Source organism: Anastrepha obliqua, chromosome 5, assembly GCF_027943255.1.
Source record: "Anastrepha obliqua isolate idAnaObli1 chromosome 5, idAnaObli1_1.0, whole genome shotgun sequence".
NCBI lineage: Eukaryota > Metazoa > Arthropoda > Insecta > Diptera > Tephritidae > Anastrepha > Anastrepha obliqua.
The window spans coordinates 5,056,920-5,082,681 of NC_072896.1; the positions used below are offsets into that span (position 1 = coordinate 5,056,920).

Below are 25,762 nucleotides of genomic sequence, written 5' to 3' on the forward strand. Positions count from 1 at the left end.
CTAACAGATCTACAGTATCTAATCTGGCCGTTTTTAGTGAATACTGCATTGATTCTTTCTCCGCTGGCTTCCAGGTCGACTGTATTTACACCGACTTTTCGAAAGCCTTCGACAAAGTTTCTCATAGAATCTTAGTTAAAAAATTAGCTAGTCTTGGCTTTCATTCTACATTTCTGCAATGGATAAACTCTTATTTGAGCAATAGACGCTGTGTTGTAACAATCGATGGTATTTCATCTACTTCCTTTGCTGCCATCTCAGGTGTTCCGCAAGGAAGTATCTTGGGACCGCTTTTATTTGTGTTATTTATTAATGACATCAAAAGTTGTTTCACATTTGCTAAATTTTTACTTTATGCTGATGACCTTAAGATCTTCTCAGCGATCAAGACGCAAGAGGATGCCATTAAACTTCAAGCCGATATGAATAGGCTTTATTTCTGGTGCCAGAACTCACGACTTTCGCTGAACTTATCTAAGTGCTTCCAAATATCTTACTCTAAAACATCTAATATTTTGTGCACTAAGTACAGGATCTCGGCATGTGTCCTGCAGTGTGTTAGTGAGTTTAAGGACCTTGGCGTCATCTTCGATAACAAATTCTCTTTTAGTAACCATATAAATTATATTACTTCTAAATCTTTTTCGATGCTGGGCTTCGTCAGACGGAACGCCACTAAGTTCTCTGATCCCTATACCATTAAGTTACTGTATACATCTTTTGTTAGATCTCACTTAGAATATGCTGCTTTTATTTGGAGACCTTGTAGTCAGCAAGCTATTAATAGAATCGAACGTGTGCAAAAAATATTTCTCAAATATGCCCTTCGGTCCCTGAATTTTATTGATCCCATGCCATCATATTCTGCTCGTCTCATGCTTATAAGTCTCAAGTCCTTAGAGATTCGTAGGACTATACTGTGTCTGTCTTTTACTCATAATATTATTACTGGAGTAATTGATTGTCCCTACTTATTGGAAAGAATTCGATTTAATGTTCCCCAGCGATCTCTTAGGAACTTCTACCCTTATTATGGGGGTAACTGTAAAACTACGTATGCCAGCAATGCTCCCATTACTCGTGCTTTACGGGAATTAAATGCCGTTCATAATGATGTTCTTCTTGATTTCTCGCTTTCAAGAACAGCACTTTTAAATCTTTTGAATTCTATATTATAGTTAGTTAGTAGCTAGTATAGTTTTTAAATACATATAATATATTTGTAGCTTAATCTAAGCAACTTTTGTATCATAGTCTGTAAGGATTGTAATTCATAGACTTAAATAAATAAATAAATAAATTCCATCTTTGAGTTCTTGAATCGACCCTGGGCAGTTGGCGTAGATCTTCTCTTTCACGTGGCCCCAAAGAAAAAAGTCACAAGGTGTTAAATCACAAGATCTCGGTGGCCAATTGTGATCACCTCTTCGAGAGATAACACGTTCCGGAAACTTTTCCCGTAAAAGATCAATGGTTTCGTTGCTTGTGTGGAACGTAGCGCCATCTTGTTGAATATAAACGTTGTCCAGATCAATACCATCCAATTTCGGCCATACAAAATCGTTTATTATCTTTCGATAGCGCAATCCATTCACCAATAACACCTGCTATTGGAAAACCCTTTAGAAGCTTTATACCATTTATTTTATAAATTGTATTTATAGCTATTGATTTTTATACTTTGTATTATGAAGCTTGAGATTTACCTTATTTTGATTTTTTAATTCACCTGCTTCTATATATAAATACATTCAAACATACATATATTGTTATATTGACATATTGACATATTCATATATAATAAATAATTTCCTTAAATTTTTAGAAACAACTTTGGCTATCTTCTTTTTCGGGTCACTTTTTTTATATCCTCAATTGTGGTGTGAGTTGAAAGCGAAATAAATTTACAGTTATCTCATATACTCGTATGTGTACTTGACAAAAACGAAACGGCATTATAAAAAAGTTTGTTTGGCACTTAAATCCACTTTTTTGCAATCTCATCTCATAGTTTCCCCTCTTTTGCCAACACTTCACTCCCTTCAGCGGCAATCAATGCCAAGTTTTCATATCAACAACATCCACTCGTGTGCACACACACGCGCATTTCATTCGTAAAGTGCCGCAAAATATGCAATAAAACTGCGCTTTAATACTGCATTTGGAGATGCGCTTCATTATGAAATCTATTTATATGCTTGAGTGCGTGTGTGTTTTAACTTTAATGCTGCTTGTTTACGGCTGAAATCATGCAACAGACAGCATTATGGCAAATTGTGGCGCACAAAGTTAGATGTCGTTGCCATTTTCATGCCATATTTCTCCCTTTTTTTGTTTATATAGTTGCACACCGTTGAGCATTATATATCTGATACTTGCATATGAATGCAGTACTTATGCCACATACATTTATTTAAATTCAATATGCGCACAAAGGCTCGCGAGGCGGAAGTGTAGCCCTGCTGTACAAGAGTTCATTGTCTACGCCTACATTCAGGCGCTTCCTGCCTGCTTAGCAAGAGGTACAACTGCACACATAGCTATGCATATGCATGTGTGCTTGAATAGTTTATGTGAAGGTGTATGTGTAATGGGAATGGTAATGGTAATGTATATGAGTTTTATATAAAAAAGTTGGATTTACACAAAAAATTCAGCAATTTGCCTTATCTTTAAGGCGTTTGAGTGTTATTTGACAGCCTTACTTGGCATTTGGCCAATTTTTTCCCTACCAGCTAGCGAAGTTTTTGGCAAAATAGTATATAAATAATGTTCTTGCAATGAGTCGTTTTCTTTAATTTTGTGTAGACATTTTCGTATTCTGCTTTATTAAAAACGTATTAAGCTGCGTGGACTGTAGTGCGAATACCGAAATTTCAAACGTCATATGCAACGGAACATTTTGCAGCCTTTTGCGATGCAGCCTCATTTACTAGCCACTTATCTACTATTTGCCATGGCAGAAAGAATTCCGAATAAAGAAAAAAAAATGAAGAAATTAGCTCACCTGTGAAGCGACATCCAGTTGGTGGTTGTTGATTCGTTTCGATGTCATATTGAAAGCCCCATGCCTCGGTACCGGTAATTATGTCCTTGATGGCATGTTAAGTGACCCAAGAGAAATAGGTTCCTTATAAGTAGAAATGTGATGCTATTTTCGCAAAATAATTCAACACTATTGGCACTAGGCGCACTTCGATCCGCCGAGTCTCCAAAATATTTTGCATAAACTTAATTTTGTCTTAAACTCTTCGGGAATGAGAAAATGTGTTGATTCCAATTATACTTAACGATAAAAAATAAAGCACAAGAACGATCGTTAAATAAGGTTAGATGAACTTAAAAAAAAAAATTTTTTTCTATATCCAACTCTTAATAGCATTCTCTAGACTTGGCACTCCCTATAAATTGTTTATCTATGCCCCAAATAGGAAGGGAAGAAAGGCCGAAAATGTTGTTTATCCGCTGTGTTAATAAAAATAATTTAGTTTAATAATTTTCTGATTAATTCTTTCTACTTTATTTATTAAGACATGTCTAGGCATGCCACGTATTAGCTAGTGAATGAATAAATAAAATCAGATTTTCCATTCAGCGGCTCTCAATCCCAAGACATCCCAAACAACCAAAGTTTTTATAAGAAAATATATATTTAAAACAAATATATACATATGTATTTAAAAAAAAATATTTTTAAACAAAAAGAAGCTAACATTTTATAAATATTTTTTTATTCATTTAAATGTATTTGTATTAACTACCTTACACTGTTTGCACTCAGAAATTTATTTGCGACTCTGTTTTCTGTACTTGAATTTATCCAAAATTGAGCGTAACGGTGCTATCATCGTGAAGATATAAACCAAAACTGTCGCTAAACTTAGGGCAGCAATAAATTCAGGATCCATGTGTTTATAAGTGAATTTCGTGCGATAACCGAGGAAAATCGCAAACATACCCAACGTAAATGTGACCATACCAAAGAGATTATGTCGAAACTTAACCTCAGCGGGGGTATAAAATTTGTGAACGAATTTCGGTTGAAAATAGTTCACTATGCCACCGGTTATACTGGCAAAGCACATAAATGCGGCGGCAAGACCTGGAAATTGCAATGAAATTGTAAAATTGTTTGAATTACGTGCATTTGTGTGCACACACACACACACAGCCGATGAGTTACTTATTGCAACCTTGACTTACCAATTTTGCCGTGCAGTGTGGTGAAATGCACTTCCTTTTGCGAGATTTTACCGAGAGTGCCGAGTAGTGCAAGTGAGCCGCCCACCAATTGAAGGACGCCATGAATTTTTGATTTGTTGCGATGCGAGAAGCGATTCGTTACGAAGTTGACTGGATAATGTGACATGAGCCCTTCCGCCATTAATACGTGGAACTAATTATTTATTTGTAGGAAATATATAACAGTAATAATTATTTGTGTAAGAGTTTATTGAATTTGTGGTTATTCGCAATGCTATGTTTTTGTTATAAAACAAATAATACATTTTAGCCTTTGAGTTTATTTTTTTTTTTGTTTAATGCAAAGCTTTATAAATGAGAAAAGTCAGTCACTTCCTTATTCAACAGTGTTCTACAGTACTACACTTTTTTGTGATTTAATTGAAGAGCTAAAAGTGAAATTCACCAGTGGTAGTCATAGAGATGAGAGTTGAGGAGCTAATGTGACAAATGTGCGGCTCTACAACTGTTCATTGCTTTCGGGTTAAATCAAAATTTTTCACCAGCTGCTTCCCTTTACTGGCAGTTCCGCCATTTATACCTTGTGCAGAGACAGGTCGTTTGGAACTTCATACTTGCTTCCTCCTATAACTCCCAAATCAAAGGATATTTTTGTCGCATATCGATAAAAATGCTATGAACTTCACCATGAAAAATTCTTAAACCTTGCATGGCTCTTCGGTATTGGCATATCACAAAAGTTTTAAGTGTGTATTTATATTTAAAAGCAAAATTATTTTGTCTCTAATACAGTCTGTGTCAGAAGAAAAGAACCGGTTTTTTCTTGTAACTTCAAGATATATTTCGTTCTGCTTTTTGCTGCATAATAGTCCACTCAAGGGCTACGACGCCAGTGCTAACTCAGGTTAGTGTCGTTCGAAACTTTCCCGTAAACGCAACCAAACAAAAATGAGTTAGAAGTACGCGAAGCGTTTTGAGGCGGTATTTTTATGCACGCATTGGAAAGGGCCGCAATTATCTTAGCCGCGGCTGCAACAGTAATTAAAAAATCAAAAGAGTTTGTTGTGGTGCGGAATCAGCGGTATAAGGTGTACAAAAATGTTGTTGACTTTTCCGAGAGCGGCTTGAAGCGAGAGACGACAAAAAAGCAGGATAAAGTGATCGTCCAACTTTTTAATCGTGACTCTTCTTTGCGACTACGCTAAGCACGATCAGTTCTTGCTAAAAAGGGAATAGTTGTGAGTATCAACACCATCGAACGTTGACTGAAGCAGGCGAACATATCCTACGGTCCCACATCATCAAAACCACTGCTCTCATGAAAATACATTGAGAAACAACAAAACAAGGAAATGGCGTCACAGTATTGGACTGGCCTTTCCAGTCCCTAGACGCCAACCCCATTGAAAATGTGTGGGGAACTTGCAAACGCATTTTTCCGGAGGGCCAGTCCATGATTTAAAGCAACTCGTGCGTGAAATTCGCCAAATCTAGTCCTGTTTGTCGAAAAGCTGCGCAGAAAAGCTGGTTCAAAGCATGATGAAGAAGCCAGGCTATACTCGACAACGATGAAGACTACACGGCTTATTGAGTACTTCATGAATAATCGCGGTTTTTTTTTCTGACTCAGACTGTAAAATCCAAAAATAAAGCTGAAAAAGCCTATCATTACGTTTCTTCGTAACCCGTCGTCCACTCGGGCAGAGCAAAAATCTTGCGCAATCTAGTTTTCTCGAATGCTTCTAAGGATTTTTTATCTTTACTGAAAATCGTTCACATTTCTGAATCATAAAACGTAGAGAGATACCTTTGGGTGGTACCTCTCATACCATTAAGACTACGCAGATTGACAACAATAATGATGTGCAAGAAATGCTTCCCGTGACTCCTCGTACCCTGTATATGGTGCGAGGGTTACCTTTTATATTTTACGCTTTGCAACACTGCGTGAGATGAGCTATAATTCGATACTTTTATCGAGAAGTTTGGTATTTTTTAGCATAAATTAACTCCTGAAAATTTTTCGTGTGATGATTTATTACGATTTTCAATGTGGAGTGCATTGTTCAACTTAATTCGAAGCACCACGAATAACCGTTGTGAAACGCTGGTACAATCAGTTCCAACGTCGACGTTGATCATTGAACGGATTTCGTGAAGGCCGTACAAAAACGGTTGTTATGCCAGAAAAATCGATGCTGTACGCCAATTGATAACGCAAGCTCGTCGTGTGACATATCGCGAGATAGAGGCATCTTTGGGGATTAGTGGGACTAAAATACATTCAATATTGCATGAACCATCAAGAAGATTTGTTCTCGTTGGGTACCGCATAATTTGGCAATTGAAGACTCGTGTCGGTTGGTGTTCAGAAATTTTGAAGAAATTCAGTTGCGGTGGTTCAAAGCACGTCTATGACGCCGTAACAGGTGACGCATTATGGATCTATGCATATGGGCCGGAAACTCATCGGTAGTATGGGCATTCCAAGACAAGCTTAATCCAACAAAAGTTGTTCGCGGAAGAAGCACCTCAAAGCAAATGGTCGCTTCTTTTTTCGGAAAATCTGCTCATGTTGCAACTGAAGTACTGCAGACACTTACAATACTGTATTATGGGTGGTATACAACCATTTGTTTGCCAGAAGTTTTCGTAGAACTGAAAAAAACCAACAGCTGAAGACGAATACAATGCGAGCTCTAACGTGTCGGCTCACAAAAGAGAGTTTTTGAGCACTTAAAAGATCGAATTAATGGGTCATTCGCCTTACAGCTCTGACTTTGCACCTAATGATTTCTTTTTGTGACCGAACATTAAAAATAAAAATCAACGCCTGAAGAAGTTGTTGAAGCCTTTAAACAGCTCCTTTTGGAGGCATCCACTTCTGAGTGGCAAAAGTGCTGTGAACCAATGTTCAAGCGAATGCATAAGTGCTTTGCCTTCCAAGGAGAATACATTTTGAAAAGCAAAAAAAGACATTTTCATTACTTCATATTTCACAGTGTTTTCATTATTGGACGCAAAATACTATATAAAAGGCAACCCTCGTATATACATATGCAAATCTGTATAATAACTATGAATGTATTTGCTGTCTGATTAGCAAGAAATCCTTGAGTTTGTATCAAGTAATATGGTATGGATGCATCTTCGATAAATTAGGTTTTTGGTTTGCAAGTTCACCATTGAACGAAACATAAGTCGGCTGGTACAACTAACTTCTTGCCTGTTTGGTAGCACAAAATGGCATTGAATGGTTCTTATTTGCTCATTGGAAATAAAACAAAGGTTTCCACCCGAGTAATGCCAAATGAGATATGAGTTGCTTATGGATCTGGATCAAGAATGATAGAGAAACAGATTGCGCCTTCCGAATTCGCCGTGTCGTAAGAGTCCATCAATAAACAAACAAAAGGAAGGGGAATTACTTGTTTGCGAAGAAGAAGAGTAGGGGAAAGCAATGGAAACAATCAAACATATGAAATTATACCCACACACAAATACTTTCTAGCCGCAGAGTCTTCCGCATAAAAACACAAAAAACTGCATTTGGAGGCTTTATATGAATTTGTGCTTTTACAATTTAACACACGGCACTTCATTTTCATTAGTTTGTTTAGTTTAAATCTCACAAATCACAATACTACCAAGCCATTCACTAAATTTTCACAAACATGTAATTTCCCCTAATTTTGTTTGTTTTGTATTGCGAAGAGAGCTGACGTCAGACTTGTCAAAATCGTGAAAAATAAAGAAACTATTTTTAATTGGCGCCACCTTAGATACTCAATTCGCCTGGGATCTGGATTATAGTACGTAATTTGCGTAAATAATATTGATATTTTAGACGGAGAGAAGGAAAGAGAAAGGTGGTGTAAGTTGGTGCTTCCGATAACAAACGAAAGTTGTTCCTGGCTTGGATACCGGGCCACTTAGTGACATTGGGCATCTGGGTGCCAGCTTAATCACTAGTAATATTGCCAGTTTTGATAAAAAGAATAAGAAGAGTGTAGGCACCAGTTGTTAACCCATTTCATGATGGAAAGAATAATGAGATGGCGCCTATCGTGGTACCGTTACTTTGCTCTCAGCGAATTTGACAATGAGTTTCGTCGTTTTAGCACCAGTATGGTCAGATTACCATTTTCGTAACTTGATTTAGCATTTTTTTTTGTTATTTAGTCTCGGAGTTTTAGTTCTTTCTTCATGACATTTTTCTTGCCTGTTTTAATTAAAAGTAATGTATTTAATTTTGTAAAATATAAATTTTTTTTTTCAAATTAGTTCAATAAATTACTCAGTTTTATTTAGCTTTCCTTTTCTTAACATCTGATCGCACTGCCCGCGATTGCAGTTGTTGTTGGCGTTCTTCTGCTTTCAGCAGTCGAGTCTCTCTCTCGCTACTGCAGTGTTGCCTAGCTTTGGATATAAAAACGCACTCAAATTCCCATTTGAAGAAAATAAAATACCAAATTTCTATTGAACTACTTAAAGAACTTTGTATGCGCGACAAATTGTGTTTAAAATGTGCGTTTTTTTTTAATAAATATGTTATGGATATGTACAATTTAATTTATGAGCTTTTTTGTTAAAAGAAACTCTTTTATTAAGGGAACGACTTATTTGCAAAATAAGGTGCTCATTTTGTAAAATTGTCGTTATGGTTTTTTCAGTATTTTCTAGTATTTTGTTGCTTATTTTTACTGTGAATACACCTCTTAATGCGCTATGTCCCACTAAGGATTGAGGGCCGGACGAAACGACTACACCTCTATGGTTTTAATTCGCATTCAGTAAATTTAAACGCTGTTTAAAATGTGTAAAAGGGGTTTCAATGTTAAGAAGAGTTGATTAAATTTGCACTTTCAAATTTTATACGAATCAACAGATTTGCATGAGCACCAAAATTTTCGCAGAGTGCCCTTTTTTCATATTCTTTTGTTTAATAATACAGTTTTTTTTTAACTTACAGTTTCGGTAGCTTTAAATTAAAAACAAAAAGAAACAAACACCGAATTTACGAATTTTCGCATTATACCCAAAATGCACTAAATTTATTGTGAAGAGCAAATGGTTGGCAACACTGCACAACTTGGGACACGTGACGTCACGCACTCTCTGATGGGCGCAATCTTGTTTCTATCATTCTTGAACCCATTTTACATCAGCTGTATTAAGAGTACCATTACAGCATTTGAGAGACTTTATACCTGTAAGATTTATGACCCAGTCCAATGTTCTATTTCGCGCTTTGATTGATTTCATTTTGAAAATCAACATTTCATTCAAGTTTAATTAAATTACAAATTTTTTTAATATATGTACATACATATTTACATACATACATACATATATTTTCCATCTCTGTTGGCATAATTTCAATGCCTAATTTGTGCGAAAAAGTTGCGAAATTAAAAAATATACTTTTCATGTGTAGAAACAAATTTTCTGGAATTAATTTATGTTTACAGGTTGATCCATATATTGGTTACTTTTTAAAAATGATAAAAGAAAAAAATAAAAGAAAAAAATGACAAAAATTAACTTCTTTCGTTAAATTATTGGCTTATTCGAAAGAGCAACTCTTCCCATTATTTATGGAATACTATTTCCCTAATGTGACAGCCTCGACTGGTTTTGCAGTAGCGCAAGTTTTCGAAGACCTTTGCGATGGTTTCTGGTTTCAATTTTCGGCCACAAAAAATTACTTATCATGCCTCTGTATCGCTCACCTTTCAGCAAAATGGCGTTTCCAGCAGCATTTTCAAAGAAAATAGGTCAATGAGGCCGCAGCTTCAAAATCTGCTACAAATTGTCACTCCTTGAGGATGCATTGGCTTCTCGCCAATCCCGTACGGGTTTCCCGATCCCCAGATGTGCCACTTTTGCTCGCGAACATAGTCGCCGAGATGAAAATATGATTCGTCAGAAAAAATTATTCTTTTTAATACAATATTTTGCAACGTTGCTCAAACGTCAAGCGATTTAATTCTCTGCCAAAATAACATTTGATAAAAAAACCTCTATATAGATCATGCTCGTATCAGCTGACACGATGAAACAACGATCTACGATACTACGAAACGGAACGGTGGTGAGAATTGCTTTACATGGGGCTCTCATTAGTTTCATCATGTCAGCTGCTAAGGGCGTATGTTTATGTTGGTGAGTGTGAGCACCATTATACTCATATCTCGCAAGGTCTGCAAAAGCAACTACTGCAGTACAAAAATCACAGACCAAGATCTACTTTACACCCCGGAAATGAAGCAAAATAAGACGCAGACGGCATTGATAAGTATAACTCGGCGACGAGCAATTTCGACAATATACACATATGACTGCATGTACGACAGTATAGTACCTGTCAGGGGTATTTGTATATAGATACCTGTCGTCGCATTTTGTAAACTTTGCAAATTTATTAGTCATTTCATTTTTTATAAGATAACATATATACACCTGTATGTATGTATGTATGTATGTCTGTACTCATGCCAGCGCGCCAACCCAAATGCGTATGAATGCTACACGTCAGGCTAATAAACATGAATAAATATCTGTACTTGAAAGAAAGACGTTAAGACTCGCATTGTTATCAAATGATTTGAGGTCAAAGGTTAGCGTAAGCTCTTATGCTTTAAAATATTTTGTAATACATATGTATGTCTTCCATGATGGTGTGTATATATGTTTGTATGCATGTATTTATGACTCTTGTATTTGCATTTGTGCAATGCGGCAAACAATACGAGTTCCAATTGACTCGAACGTACCCCAATTATCGTTAGGAAGGCATGCATAGCTGTATTCTGGAAATTCAGACTACGTCCCAATGCTGTGAAATAGAGGGCAATGAGTCCAATCAATATGTGGTTGATACTATTCAGAAGACTTTGTATCTGTAGCCAGATGGAGAAGGGCGCTCTTCCAGACGTCGGCGCACCCGCACCCGCACTTGTCACTTTATCACTAGGAATTGTCATTTTCGACTTGCAACTATTTGTTAATACAACAAATTAAGATTTTCTTTGCACACTTTCTACTAAAATTACGAATTTTATTAAAGTGCTTGCGTTTTGGTTCCAATGAATTTATTATTACACGTATCTACTGATTAACGTTCCATACGTCTAAAATCGATGCACGCTTAGAGCGTAACTAAAGAGTTTGCTGTGAGGCATTAATAAGTATATCCAGTTCTAAATATTATATATGTATTTGTTTGCTTCCCAGCTGTTTTGGTGTATAAAGAGAGGGGTTTGTGGCATTAGCAAGAGAGCAAGAGCATTGGGGACTGTGAAAAACTATACGCGCAAACATATGTGAGTAAGCACCCTGTTGGAAAATTTTAGGCTAGTTTGATCCCCAACTAGTGATTTGTTTGCCAAATCTGAACAGTGCTTTTTATACTTCAAATTACTTTAAAAAATAATATATGTGATAATTATATTTTAATAATAATAATGTAATGTGTGACAAATTGAAAAAAAATAAAACAAAAAAAAATTCCTTCCAGGTTTGTACGTGTTGTAGGCTTAGTCCAGTAGAAAAAAACCTTATATTCGAAATTTCGAATTGACCCTTAAAAACTGGATTTAGGGCTGAAAAAACAATTTTTCATAGGTTGAAGCATATATTTACTCACTCGTAATTTTTATCCACACATTTACTTGTTGAAAAAGTTGTATTTGTTATTCAAAGAAGAGCAATTTAGTCTTACAATGATATATAAAATATTAATATATTTTAAGGCATTCCGGACCAAAAAAGGTAAAACATAAGACAAATTTTAAAAATGTCAAATTCTTGTAATTTTTTTTTAATTTTGAATAGCTTTTTCAACGACTTTTTTGTCTGCTGGTGTATACATATATAAAATGTTATGAAAAAATATATATATACTTGGCGCGTGTACCCTTTTTGAGTGTTTGACCGAGCTCCCCCTCCTATTTATTGGGTGCGTCTTGATGTTGTTCCACAAATGGAGGGGCCTACGGTTTCAAGCCGACTCCGAATAGTAGATATTTTTTATGAGGAGGGTTTTCATGGCAGAAATACTCTCGGAGGTTTGCCATTGCAGATATTTTTATGAGGGGCTTTTTCATGGCTGAAATACTCTCGGAGGTTTGCCATTGCCTGCCGAGGGGCGACCGCTAGCCACGCACCAGCCCATTCGGCTACGGCGGCCATAATATGAAAATAGACTAGTTTTAATTCAATGAGCTACATATAGGTATATGTATATCGAAATCTATTGAGGTTCGCCTAAATGTTTGACACTTTAATTTCATCGTGCCTTTTTTGGTCCATTGCCAAAACAAAAATTACCCATAGCTGACCGCACTCTTCATGTCGGTAAGGTGGGGGGAGGGTTTACATATTATAATTATTATTGCTGGCTTACTATTATTATTTTTGACCGCTATGCAGTTTTGTGTTATCTCCAAGTATGCAGCTCTGCGATAAGTTTATTAGAAGATCTAACACAAGCTAGTGCATACATAATAAGATACACTTAAGTTTGGTGTGGACCCAGCGAATCAAATTAGAGTAATTTGCTGTCATGTCCGACTGACTATCGCAGATTCTCCTGTCATTAAGCAGAAGGGTTCGTTGGCAGCTGGTTGGAATGATGACAGGCCACTTTCTATGGGCGAAGCACATTGAAAAGGTAGGCATCTTAGACACTACACTCTGCTCAGCATATGGAGAGCAGGATAAGACGGCGAACTACTTTCTATGCGTCTGCCCGGCCTTCGCTCGAAACAGACTTGAGGTCTTTGTCACTGATACAGGGTTTGATTGAAAAGTTATGAGCCTTCCCGCGAGGAGCGTCTGCCAAGCGATCAACCGAATCGGCTGGTGAGGGAAAATTATCGTCGGACCTTCCCCTTCCACTAGAAATCGGTCCCAGTTCGCTGGCAACAGCGGTGCAGTCAACATCGCTCCGCGCGTAAAAGCTGTTTTAAAAGTGTGTTAAGATTTTGCAGTGGCGAAAATGCAGCGATCGTTGGAGCAACGTTACTTGATCAAATTTTGCGTAAAGCTAAACAAAACGAGTGTCAAAACCATTGGGCTATTCAAGGAGGCTTACGGGGACCAATCTCTGTCCAGTGCCCAAGTAAAACGGTGGCACAAGTCGTTCAAGGAAGGCCGGGAGGACGTCGAAGACGGACTGCGATCGCAAAAAGTCCACAATCGTCCACAAGGAGTTTGTAGCTCCAGGAAGCACTGTAAACACGGCATTTTACAAAGAAGTGCTCCTTCGGCTGAAAAACCGCATCGCCCGAGTTTGGCCCGACCTCGTCAACAATTGGACCTTTCATCACGACAATGCGCCGGCACAAATCGCCTTCCTCTGCACTTCTGCATTGGCCAAGATGGGGGTTCCGGTGCTTCCCCACCCTCCCTACAGCCCAGACCTGTCCCCTCCGGATTTCTTCTTGTTCCTGCGCCTGAAAAAAAAGCTGAAGGGGAGGCGTTTCGACTCCATCGAGGCGATCCAAAAAACTCTGACAGCCGAATTGAACGCGATTCCGGCGGATGCATTTAAAAAATGTTTCCTGCAGTGGAAGGACTGCTACCAGCGGTGTATTGACGCTCAAGGGTCCTTTTTGGAAGAATATTAGTTGAATAAGCATAAGGTTTAATAAAACTGCTTAAAAAAAATAAGGCTCATTACTATTCAATCAAACCCTGTATGTGACCATCTTGGCTCCTTGGCATCACAAGGTCTACTCAGATTTCTTCGGAGGTTGGGTAGATTTAAAGGAAACTCGAGTGCAGTACAATGGACTTAATTACGTCTGAGTGTTGTACTTGACTTTACTTTGTTTTTGTAAAAAAAATTCTTCTGTTGAGCGGAAGATAAATTTGGGAAATTTAATCTGAGATAAAAAATAAACTAAGCTGAACTATAAAAAGTTAAAAAGAAAAAAAAATTAAAGTACGAGTTGATATAAAAACTTTTAAGAGTAGCATCACAACCTTTACGCCTCTCTATCTCGCGCTAAAGCTTGTCCTATTAGATATTTTTTGTGATAATTGTATCGTAGAAAACCGCAGTCGAGGGAATGGCACAATCGTGACTACAATCAACAAGTTCAGCTTAACATATATTTATTTATTGTATTATCAAATTTGCGGAAAAAGTCAGGCTCATGGTCAAACAAAATATTTGAGGTGATACTCGGTTTATACACCATGCAATTAGATATGAGCTATTGCTTGCTTGTAAACACAAAATATATAAACTTATTAGAATTCAGTGTTGCAACGTTTAAGTGCCAGTTCGCTATTTATTTTGGACAGATACAATTAATCGTTGGTGGCATCCCTATTTGTACTTAATTGACTCGTAAAAAATTATACATAAAAGTGCACAAACACACGCCCATTAATGTTAGTTTTTGTTTGTTCTTGTTATGCTGCCAGCTCAACACATTTGTTTTAGTTGTTTTGTGTGAGTTTAGTTTGTGTGATCCCCAACGTTGGAGCCACTCAAATGCCGGCAAGAAGTAACAACTAAACGTGGACTCTCTTCTCATACAATGAGAGAACTGTTTTTGCGCTCTTCAAATTACAATGTTTATGTTTATGTGTTGGTGTGTGGTTTTGTGTATTCAATTATGGAAATGAGCCCAACAACCGAAATTGACGGTACATAATTAATTTGACAGCACTTAGAAGTCAAAAACAGGTAGCGTAGCACGCAAATATTTTATTGAAATAAAGACTTTTTAAGAGTATGATTTTCTCTTTACGATGGTACTGAAATAAGCTTGAAATTATTTTGAATACAATATTTTACGTATGTATGTATGAAAGTATGTAATAAGAATTTTTATTACTAAAACAGCTGATTAAAATTGTATGAGTTCTATTATACTTTCTTCTCTATTATACTTTCTTAATGGATTTGGATTAGTCAATTATCGGATAGGGCAAGGAGAATATAGATTTTACACTGCAATTTCTTCTTTGTTCCCTGCAGATGAAGATCCGGCCTTTCCTGCCAGCGAACTCAACACCCACGGTCCGACAGTGCACGGGTGGCGTAGCGCTCCCCACAGCTCTATCACACCTCACGATATCGTACTGAGATTTCATAAACCAGCTAAAATATGTCGAATACAAATATTAGCACATCAGTTCCTCATACGTAAGTAAATGTTCACTTAAAATTTGTGAGAAAAAATACTCAATTTTCTTTCTGACTTTTTTGCTATAGCCGAGAAAGTCGAACTATGGTTGCACTACTCACCAAAAGGTATACCGAGCACTCCATCCTCGCAATGCTTCGACTTCCTAGGTTTTGTTGCGCTCTCCGACAACGCGGCCACCAACTACAAATCGCGTGAACTGCAGAGCGTTTCAGTGAACCCGCGACGCGGCACACATCTAAAGCTGCGCCTCAGCACCGCACACTGCAACGACTACAATCCTGATGGGCAAATTGCTTTGATTGCGGTCAATGTCTTGGGTGAGGAGTTAGATAAAAATGTTGTTACTGTAACGTTGGATGGTGTCCCACAAGCGGATCTACTACAGGCGCAGTTGCCCGCTACCGGCAATGGCTCAGCAGCAACGAACAATGAGTTGAGCAACGCTGAGATAGCTGGTTCAGCTGGCGCTGCTGTCGGCATCGCTGAACCAGCCTTAGTATCTATTTGCGATGATCTACTCTTTTCTATGTATGTCGAGGAATCCATAGCGGAGATCATACGCGAAATGGAGGAAAAGAAATTGCAAGCGGTTGGCGCTGAACGCTTTGAATATGCGCGCAAGCTAAAGTTGTGTATGACAGCGTTACGCGCCGCCGGCGAACGTTTGGGCCGTTACGCGCTAGCTAAGCGTCAAGCAGTGCAACAAGAGGATTTCACCACTGCAAAGTTGCGCAAAGAACAAATTGAAATGTACAAGGCGCTAGTGTTGAAGCATTTGTTGGTGAAGGAGTTGCTGGAAGCGAATGGTTTGAACGCCTCTAATGATATGGCGTGCGAAGTGTATGCCAGCAAACCGATATTACCACCAGCGCCAAGTCTACAGGATGTCGCACAAGCGCTGGCAGAAGCGCACTACCAAACGAGCACAATGAGTCCGAAGAGTACACAAGACGATCGTTCCTCAACCGATGGTTGCAGTTCGGGTGGTGGAGCGGCCATTTCAACAATATCTGGGACAGCACAAAGCAATACAAACGATAACATGCCACTACAATCAAATACGACCCTGCGCAAATCACATGACGACATACCGGTTTCGCCCAAGTTGGGCAAAGGTCGAAGCCCCAGTCGGCACAGTTCGCCTATGTCCAGTCGGCAAGGTTCCCTGCGTCGTAGGAACAAGAGTGCGCCACGTAATTCCTATGAAGACTATGAAGAGCGCGCTATACCGACGTTGAGGCAGTAAGTTTAACGGTGTTGTCGTAATTGTACACTCGTGTCATAGTTTAATTTTAATATAGTATGATAAAATTCCATGTTCTATAAAATTAATATAGGAGTTTTGTAAAATGTGCATAGAAGAAAATGCTAGAAAGCTTCCCTTCACCGCAAAGGTTAAAAGATCATTAGCTAAACGTATGGTTGTATTTTTAATGGTTTTGAACTGCTGAAACTTACATCAGATTTTTGTTTGAAAGGAAATGAAAGTAGAAAACGGACTTACCTTCATTGTCTGTTGTTGTAACCTTAAAATTAGCCTTACGCTTTACCACCGCCTTAAACACTTCACTGTTTCATAACTGATGTGAGTAAGGACTTTACTAAGAGTTGCACATAATAACATAAAGGGTGCTTTCTAAGGCGGATGAGCCTAAACTCAAAAAAATATTTTCAAAATCCATGAAACTGACTTAGTTTCGTGATATCGCGCATGTGATCTCTATGACTGGGGGCTTATCGACGTAACATTGTTCGAGCGCTAGTCCATTCATGATGAATTGCCAAGCCAAACTAACCTCAAAAAACTAGCATCTGCCAACTCGGCTGTCACAAGAATTAATGTAAATTAAAAACACCCCTTAGATAAATTTTTCCTGCATAAGGACTGCGTTTGAAAAAATATCGACCACAAATATCAAAAAATCTGGCACTTCGATTACAAAAATGAAACGAAGTTTCTTTCAAAAATTTCATTATATATCTGTATACATATATGTACATTAGGTCAGGTCGATTTGTGGGGAGGCAAAAAAATCGCCCATTGCTCTGTGAAAATCATATTCTAGGGATCAAAATAAGAAACTTTGACGAAGGAACCATACCTCTAAAACGAATTCTGATGTCCCCCCATTTGGGTCGAAATGGTGATTTTTTGAAATGATTGTATGGGGAACCCCCCAGGGGAGTTCCAGGTGGTGTGCCACTGGCATGGATGGATCGGCCGTCCAAAGTTAGTGGGGGTCGGTCATACATTTGGACTCGATTGGAGCACTCTAAATGGTTTAAAGTGGGATTTTTCGTTCGACCCAAATTGGGGGACATCAGAATTCGTTTTAGAGGTATGGTTCATTCGGCAAAGTTTCTTATTTTGACCCCTAGAGTACGATTTTCACAGAGTAATGAGCGATTTTTAAATCGACCCGCCCTAATGTACATATAATGGCGCGTACACCGTTTTTGGGAGTTTGGCTGAGCCCCTCCCCCTATTTGTGGCGTGCGTCTTGATGTTGTTGCTCAAATGGAGGGACCTACAGTTTCAAGCCGACTCCGAACGGCAGATATTTTTTATGAGGGCAGAAATACACTCGGAGGTTTGCTATTGCCTGCCGAGGGGCGACCGCTATTTGAAAAAAACTTTTCTTCATGTTGGCGTTTCATCGAGATTTGAACCTAAGTTCTTTCTGAATTCTGAATGGTAGTCACACATCAATCCATTCGACTAAGGCGGCCGAATCTATATAAATATCTACTATTTTAAATTTTATTAATTTTTTTTTTATCTTTTCTGATGCCCTTGCCATCAACGTTTTTATGGTAATAATTATTTGATACTTTTCGAGCTTTTCGAAAACCACTTTTCACAAAATTCTTTAGCATCCTTTACCTCTTTCCTTTTCTTGCCTTGATTTTTCTTCTGAGAAATTTTTCATTTGAACTGAGCTCCAAAAATCTGGACCCTTGTGCTGTTTTAGGAAACGCTTTGGCATTTTTTTCAAGACTTTTCATATATCGCTCGTTTGCTGGAAGACCGCCATAACTCAAAAAATCAAAAACCGCGAATAATGGTTTTACTAAATATGTACGCCTAAGTAAGGTGAAATGGCATTTTCATCTAATGATAATTTTTTTGTTAATATATATCGCCATGGTGCGAAAAATTAATTTTCCATGAAGACCTTAGGTGCCGGCGTATAATTGTAAATATTTTGTGACAGGAAATGTTTAAATATCATCACATAATTTGTAGCATGTAGAATATTTTGTGCATGTTGCTTGGTTGATTAAAACTCATTAGACTCATCATTTTACCATTTTAGAGAAATTGAAGTATGTTTGTATGTACACACCCTGCAGTGAAGATTGGGACAACAACTGTTTTCATACTACGCGAAAAGTGACTACTCCCGTAGTAGTTCTACTAAGCCTTCACTTAAAATAAGCCATTGAAAGTATCTGTTGTAAATTAGACGCGTACTGAGGTCATACGAAAGTGGGCTTGTGCAATGCTCTAGTCCCCAGAAAGACTCTTCTACTGCAGGGTCTTAAAATCATAGAATTGAGTGTGTGTATACTAGTACAAGGTGGCGCAAAATTAATCAACCAATTTTGTTTTTGAATGACTTTTTTTTATTAAATACAAAAAAAAAATGATTTTGAGTGATTGAAATTTTTATTCTGACTTTAAGCGCCCAATCGCTTGCCTGTTTGTGTACTGTAGCTGATCAAATATGATCGATGTAAGACGCCATTTGCAAAAATTATTAATCTTCCGATAGGGTGATTAATTTTGCGCCACCTATTATATATAAATATCTATATTAAAAGTGTAAGCTATGCATTTTGCTCTAGCGGCCTCATAAACATTTCGGTGTACTTTTAGTTGATTTCTGTTCTTTCTTCTTTCTTTCTTTTATATCAAATATATTTTCTATGTGAAAATAAATCCTATATCGTTGTTGTTGCCAACGTGCTCGCACTTACATACATATGAATGTACCCACCATATGTATTTGCATTACATTCTCGTACTGCAGTTCAAATACTAATGAATTTTTAAGGGAATGTCAAGGTACAGCTCTACTGGAGGCCGATCCTAACCGTGGGCGTTCGCGTTTAAACGATCGCGAACGTCGTCAGGCTGCACTACCGATCCTCGTATTCGGCAATGATATGGTAAGGCAACTACAATAAAAAAAAAGAATTAATAAACTCTATAATATGATACTATTTTTTGTTCCCACCTGTTTTATTTCTCCCTTTACAGGTTGAGCAATTCTATTCACGGCAATTCCAAGATCGCGAAGATGGTTTGATTAGCTTACGCAATTTTCTAAAAGGCATGAATCCTGACCAATCAAAAACGAACACGAACCCGAACACCAATGCTAATTCCCACTCCAACTGCAATTCGGGCAGTGAGAGTACGGCGGGACCCAATAAGGTGGCGCGTAGCGCTGCGTTGCTGCTCCATCGTGCTGTGCGCGATGCTGTCTACTCGGTCTTTAGCCAAGCCACCGAAACTGTTCGCGTTCTCTTTCTCGAATATGTGCCTGGACGTGTATCGCAGAGTGAAGTGGCGCGTTGTGTAGATCGTTTACTACCCGAACTTCTGGCTAAATCTGGCGATCCATCGGCGCGCATCCATACACTCGCCCAGCACACTATACTTAGTATAGCGGCTTGCCCCGAAGTGATTGAACAGCATCTGGTAGCGCCAGCACTCTCGCGCAGTGTCAGTTCCGGCACTCATCCACGGCTGGCGCTCAGTCGCATGCAAATGCTGGAGCAATTGGTACTCAGCCAAGGCATCAGCACGGACAAGCATAGTGGCCTTACGTGTCGTGCACTTTCCGAGTGTGGCTGCTCGGGCATACATCATCCGGCTGAGCCGGTGCGCAAGGTGGCCGAACGTATCTTATTGTTGGTGTATAAAGTGAATCCGCGTTTGGTGCGGAAGCAGTTGCCACCCGATGATGATATAACAAGGCGTAATCTGCTTTACCGCCAATTGTTCACCGAATTCGATAAGCTGGATTTGGAGCGTAAAAAAGAAATGTTGGAAGCAAATAAATATTCAGGACACAACAACAATGAGCCTACATCGCCGCCTTCACATCGTGGCCGTAATGATTTGGAGCACTTACAGCAGGCTACTGGTAGCGGTGGTGGGACTGGCAGTGGCAGCGATAGCCGCAGCAGTCCTTACAGTTATATGTACAGCACAAAATCCCCAGATCCGCAATCAAGCCCCATGCGCCGTTCTGAGACGCGTATACTAAAGAGTAAAAGTGGTCATGCGCTTGGCGGCACAAATGGTTATGCAAGTGGTGGCAGTGCCAGTGGTGGAGGCAATGGAAATGGTGCTAGTGGTGCAGGTGTTGGTAGCGGTCTGGTAGGCACATTTGCTAGTTGCAATGGCAAGCAGCAATACAATGAGCAACTGAAGCGTTCAATGATATCTGCAAGTAACTCTAGAAAAGGCTCAAATTCTAACTCGAACTCGGAATCGCTGGAAGAACCGCCAGATTTGATGTAAGTAGGAAAATAATAATAATGTGAAGCAATGTATTGTATGTGATTGGCTTATGATACCATTGGACCGAATTGAGGTCATACGTAATTCGATTGTTAGACTAAAATCTTTCGAATAATTGAATGCAATAGTAACTAAACCGTTCTGAAGACTTTTGGCATGTAAGTCGTTTTGATCCAAGTATAATAGATTTACAAGATTTGGTCAGTAACTATGGTGAAAAAGAAAATTCTGAGGGGAACATTAGCTGCCACGTCACATGGGATTCGCCAGCTGAGTTTAACCCTGAAAAATTAGTTTAAGAGGAAAGTAGAGTTTCACTTGCATTGAAAAAGTTGCCACCCTCCACCAAATACTCAAAATAGGACTAACTAAAAGGAAAAAAATTTGGAAGCACGTGTGAAGTAAATTAGGTTACGAATATTCTATTATATTTGTAGGATAATCTGTAGATTTAGCCCGCTAATTTCGAGAATGTCGGGAATCATTTTATAAAGGGATCAATGTAGTAATTTATGACACAACCTAAAAAATTAAAGTTATTCCCTGTTTTAATTTTAATTTGAATTTTTCATTTGGTATCTTCTTATATGTGCACATATTTTAAAGGGTGTCCCCCTAATAAAGTTTTTTGTTTTTTTAAGAGCTATAGGAAAGCTTTTCAAAAAAACACACGTAAAATTCGGAAAAATGCATGAAATTTTTATTTAAATCGATAGTACAGTCCATATAATTTAATGTCCGAAGATTATTTCATGCAAATGTTGACCGTCACTGAGCTTCAAATGGTCCATCCGCTTAGTCCAATTTTGGCATACTCTTTCCAATGTTTCGGCCGGTATCTCACATATAAATGCTTTAATGTTGTGTTCCAATGCGTTAATTGAAGCAGGCTTGTCTGAATAGACATGAGCTTTAACATAGCCCCACAAAAAATAATCGAAAGGCGTTATATCGCACGATCTGGGTGGCCACTTGACAGGTCCCGTACGTGAAATAAAATGTTTACCGAACTCGCCTCTCAACAAGTCCATTGTTACGCGTTGTGTGTGGCATGTGGCACCGTCTTGCTGACACCTCAAGCCCATAAACCGCACCAAACTGTGACCTTTTCTGGATACATTGGTAGCTCTTGCAATTCTTCTGGCTGGTCTTCACTCCAAAATCGACAATTCTGCTTATTTACGTACCCATTGATCCAAAAATGAGCTTCGTCGCTGAACACAATTTTTCGATAGAAAAGTGGATCTTAAACTTTCTTAACAGAACACGCATTTTTATAATAAAATTCAATGATTTGCAAGAGTTGTTCGTTTGTAAGACGATTCATGGTTAAATTATAGACCAAACTGAAGATGTTTGACAGTGAAACCAAACACGAAACGTGCGTCAGCTGTTTAAACCAACTGTTTAAAAAGATAATAGATAAAAAATCACCCGTTTCTAAACTCCTCCTCCAGGTTAGGGAGGGTCTTCCTCTTCGTCGGCTTCCTTGTGGATTGCAATCAATTGCAGTGCGTGTGATGTCACTTGATTCTCTTCGAATAACGTGTCCAAGCCAGCCCCATTCCTTTCCGTTTGTATTGGAGTTTGGTTGGTGCTACTCCCCAAGCTGCTGTTTTGTATGGTGTTGGGCCAGAAAATGCGAAGCATTGTCCGTAGGCAGCGATTTACAAATACTTGTAGGCGTTGTATGTCTGTAACTGCAAAGTTCTAAGTTTCGCAGCCATACAGTGGAACTGACTTGATGTTCGAACTGAAAATGTTTACCTTGGTGTTTCGTGTGGTTATAGAAGATTGCCAGATGTTTTTAAGGAAGCCAAAAGCTTGTTTGACCTTTTTTATGTGGGGATATTATGCTGCCAAGATAACAAAAGGAGTTGACTTCTTCAAGTTCAGTGCCGTTAATCTCAAATCTTTGTGTGTAATAACCAAATAAATGTCGAATAATAAATACGAGGGGTGCCTTTTATATGTCGGGATTTGGCAACCCTGGTGTTGCAATCTGGCAACTGACAGCTTTATCGCAAAGTTTGACATTTTTTGGCTTTTACGAACTCAGAACGTTTTGAAATACCAGCGCTATTTGTGTTGTTTACAGTAACTTAAAAGATTCATCTCGGTCCAAAAATGGAATTAAATCGTGAACATTTTCGTGCGATTATTTTTTACAACTTTCGACGTGGATTAACTCAGCAACATTGCATGGATGAACTTAATTCCAATTTGAGCTCCATCAAGGACCAGTGTTTATCGATGGTATGGTGAATTCAATCGTGGTCGTAGTTCACTCCAAGACGAATTTCGTGAAGGTCGTCCAAAACCAGTTGTTGTTCCGAAAACCATTGATGCTGTGCGCGAACTGATATTGCAAGATCGTCATGTGACCTATCGTGAGATTGAGACAATCTTAGGCATTAGTGGGACCAGCATACATTCAATATTGCATAAACATTTGACTGTCAAAAAAATTTGTTCGCGTTGGATCCCACACAATTTGTCAATCGCTCAAAAAAAGGCTCGTGCCGATTGGTCGAAGGAAATGCTCAAAAAATACTATCGCGGGGCTTCGAAACACGTCTATGACATCGTGACAGGTGATGAATCATGGATTTACGCGTATGAGCCCGAAAGTAAACAGCAGTCGACTGTATGGGTGTTTCAAGATGAACCAAATCCAACAAAGTTGTTCGCGCACGAAGCACTTCCACGCAAATGGTCGCCTGTTTTTTCGGAAAAACTGGACATGTCGCAACCGTACCACTAGAACAACGCAGAACAGTAAATTCTGAGTGGTACACAACCATTTGTTTGCCAGTTGTCTTCCAAGAAATTAGCAAAACCAATCGCCAAAGCCGGATACTCTTCACCAGGACAATGCGAAGTCTCACACATCGGCTCAAACAACTGCATTTTTGAGCACGCAAAACATCGAATTAATGGGTCATCCGCCGTATAGTCCTGACTTGGCACCGAATGACTTCTTTTTATTCCCGTACGTAAAAAACAAACTGAGAGGTCAAGGTTTTTCGGCACCTGAAAAAGCGGTTGCGGCATTCAGAATGCATGTTTTGGAGGTACCTCATTCACCGTGGCAAAAGTGCTTCGACAATTGGTTCAAACGCATGCAAAAGTGTATAAATCTTTATGGAGAATATTTTGAAAAACAATAAAGTGATTTTCGATGATTAAAATTTGTTTTTGTTCTTTAATCCCGACATATAAAAGGCCACCCTCGTAATAACCAAATAAATATCCAATAATAAATAGGTTTTGTCAAACAGCCTCCTCACGTTTTGCGTAGAGACTGATAGCTATTTTGCACGCTTGATAGTCATTATGGGATAAAGGGTATTTTTACCCCATTACACGAGTATAATTTGTAATCCTGAAATTAGAAACCTTAAATTTGTTCGTTCTTTTCATACGATTACGCGATTGTTCTTATTTTACTTTATTTCAGACACTGTCCATTTTGCGATTGGTGCTGTAGCAGCAGCGATCAATCACAGCTAGACCGGCATTACTGGAAGTCCTGTCCTTTTTTAACAAAGTGTCCTCAATGCAGTCAAGTGCTGGAGGTGGCCGCTTTGAATTATCATCTCACAAGTGAGTATTTAACAAAAAAAAAATCAGTTGATTTATATTATATATACGAGATTTACCTATTAATGTGTGCATATTTTTATCACCCAGAGGAGTGCGAAGCAAAGGATAGCTATGTGATGTGTGAGCGCTGTACAGAATCGGTGCACAAGCAGCTGTATGATTTACATCAGATGGAGGACTACTGCCGAGGTAACTAAGCATTTCCAAAGAAACCTCATACGCATTCAGATATATATGTAAATACGCTTCATTTGTTTTTAAAGAATTGAAAACAGGCGCTGCTCGTTGCCCTCTATGCCACGATGACGTGCATCTGCCTTTGGATGGTGGTTGGAAATTACATTTACTAAGCTCGACAGGTTGTCCTGGCAACACTAGACGCCGCGCAAAGAAATCAAACTAATTTTAATATCTAGCGAAATTTAGTGGTAGTACGAGTATATACATACACATTTCTGTAGGTTATAGTTGTAGAAAGACAGATAAAAATTATCTCTGCTTTGATGGAAGTTTTACCGGTATGACTACAGATACTTACGTAGAACGTACATACATTCGTATACCTAATAATAGCAGCAGAGATAACGTAGATCACAGAGAAATTTCGCATTCAATTGTGGAATGCGCTGAATGCCTTCATTCATCGGATTTAATACTCGTTAAATGAATTGTGTTATACCTACTCTAAATAAGTATTTACATACATACATACATATACTATACAAAAACGAACGTATACTACACACTTCTATATATACGTACACACATAATCTAGGGATTTGTGCAAATGCACAAGAAACATTTTTGAAAGAAATGCATTAATGCTGCTTTTATAAGAATAAATTACCTTTTTTACCAACGCACTTCTTGCTAGAATATTTTTGATAAGTTGCGAGTTTCAATAATTAAATGAAAAATTGAGAATTTAGTAGTGATTTGTGATTTTTGAAATCAATATAAAAAACAAAATTTCTATAAGCGAAATAATTGTTTTCTAACAAAAAATTATGTTTGTATATATGATTATTGGAAAATCGCTTAGTTGAAACTATTGTTAAGTAATGAAAATAATATATTATTTATTATACTTAGTTGAAATGGTATTTGTATTCCTAATTTGTTAAATTTTATATCAAACTTTTTATACTTTGCCTTTTTTTAATGAGCCGTAATATATTTACAATAATAAGTGTTTGTATTACATAGTAAACGTCCAAATGATTAAAAAACCCATCCAAAACTACACTAC

General features: G+C 38.2%; 2 protein-coding genes across 3 annotated transcripts in view; one reads left to right on the plus strand and one right to left on the minus strand.

The window, feature by feature from the left end:
• The window catches only part of LOC129247962 (centrosomal protein of 104 kDa), a 35,530-nt gene extending 10,044 nt beyond the window's left edge, over positions 1-25,486 (plus strand). The window contains exons 2-8 of one of the 2 annotated variants that reach the window (XM_054887346.1): positions 15,200-15,367; positions 15,437-16,613; positions 19,406-19,544; positions 19,636-20,903; positions 24,368-24,513; positions 24,601-24,702; positions 24,777-25,486. In XM_054887346.1, the coding sequence (XP_054743321.1) occupies positions 15,200-15,367; positions 15,437-16,613; positions 19,406-19,544; positions 19,636-20,903; positions 24,368-24,513; positions 24,601-24,702; positions 24,777-24,916 (3,140 nt within the window). In that variant the 3' untranslated portion in view covers positions 24,917-25,486. The remainder of the gene's footprint in view (positions 1-15,199; positions 15,368-15,436; positions 16,614-19,405; positions 19,545-19,635; positions 20,904-24,367; positions 24,514-24,600; positions 24,703-24,776) is intronic. The other variant, XM_054887347.1, reaches the window with a different exon arrangement.
• LOC129247963 (uncharacterized) lies at positions 3,721-11,346 on the minus strand. The gene is made up of 3 exons (XM_054887348.1): positions 10,980-11,346; positions 4,204-4,396; positions 3,721-4,102 (listed from the first exon to the last, which is right to left on the minus strand). The coding sequence occupies exons 1-3, from the start codon at positions 11,187-11,189 to the stop codon at positions 3,786-3,788; spliced, it is 720 nt and encodes a 239-aa protein (XP_054743323.1). The 5' UTR covers positions 11,190-11,346; the 3' UTR covers positions 3,721-3,785.
• Positions 25,487-25,762: the final 276 nt, after the last annotated feature.

Excerpts from the sequence above, each read along its gene's own strand:
- LOC129247963 (XM_054887348.1), bottom strand. The coding sequence starts at position 11,189 with ATGACAATTCCTAGTGATAAAGTGACAAGTGCGGGTGCGGGTGCGCCG. Across the intron at positions 4,397-10,979 it reads CCTTCCTAACGATAATTGGG|TTCCACGTATTAATGGCGGA; the intron begins GTACGTTCGAGT and ends ATAAATAATTAG. Across the intron at positions 4,103-4,203 it reads CACACTGCACGGCAAAATTG|GTCTTGCCGCCGCATTTATG; the intron begins GTAAGTCAAGGT and ends TGCAATTTCCAG.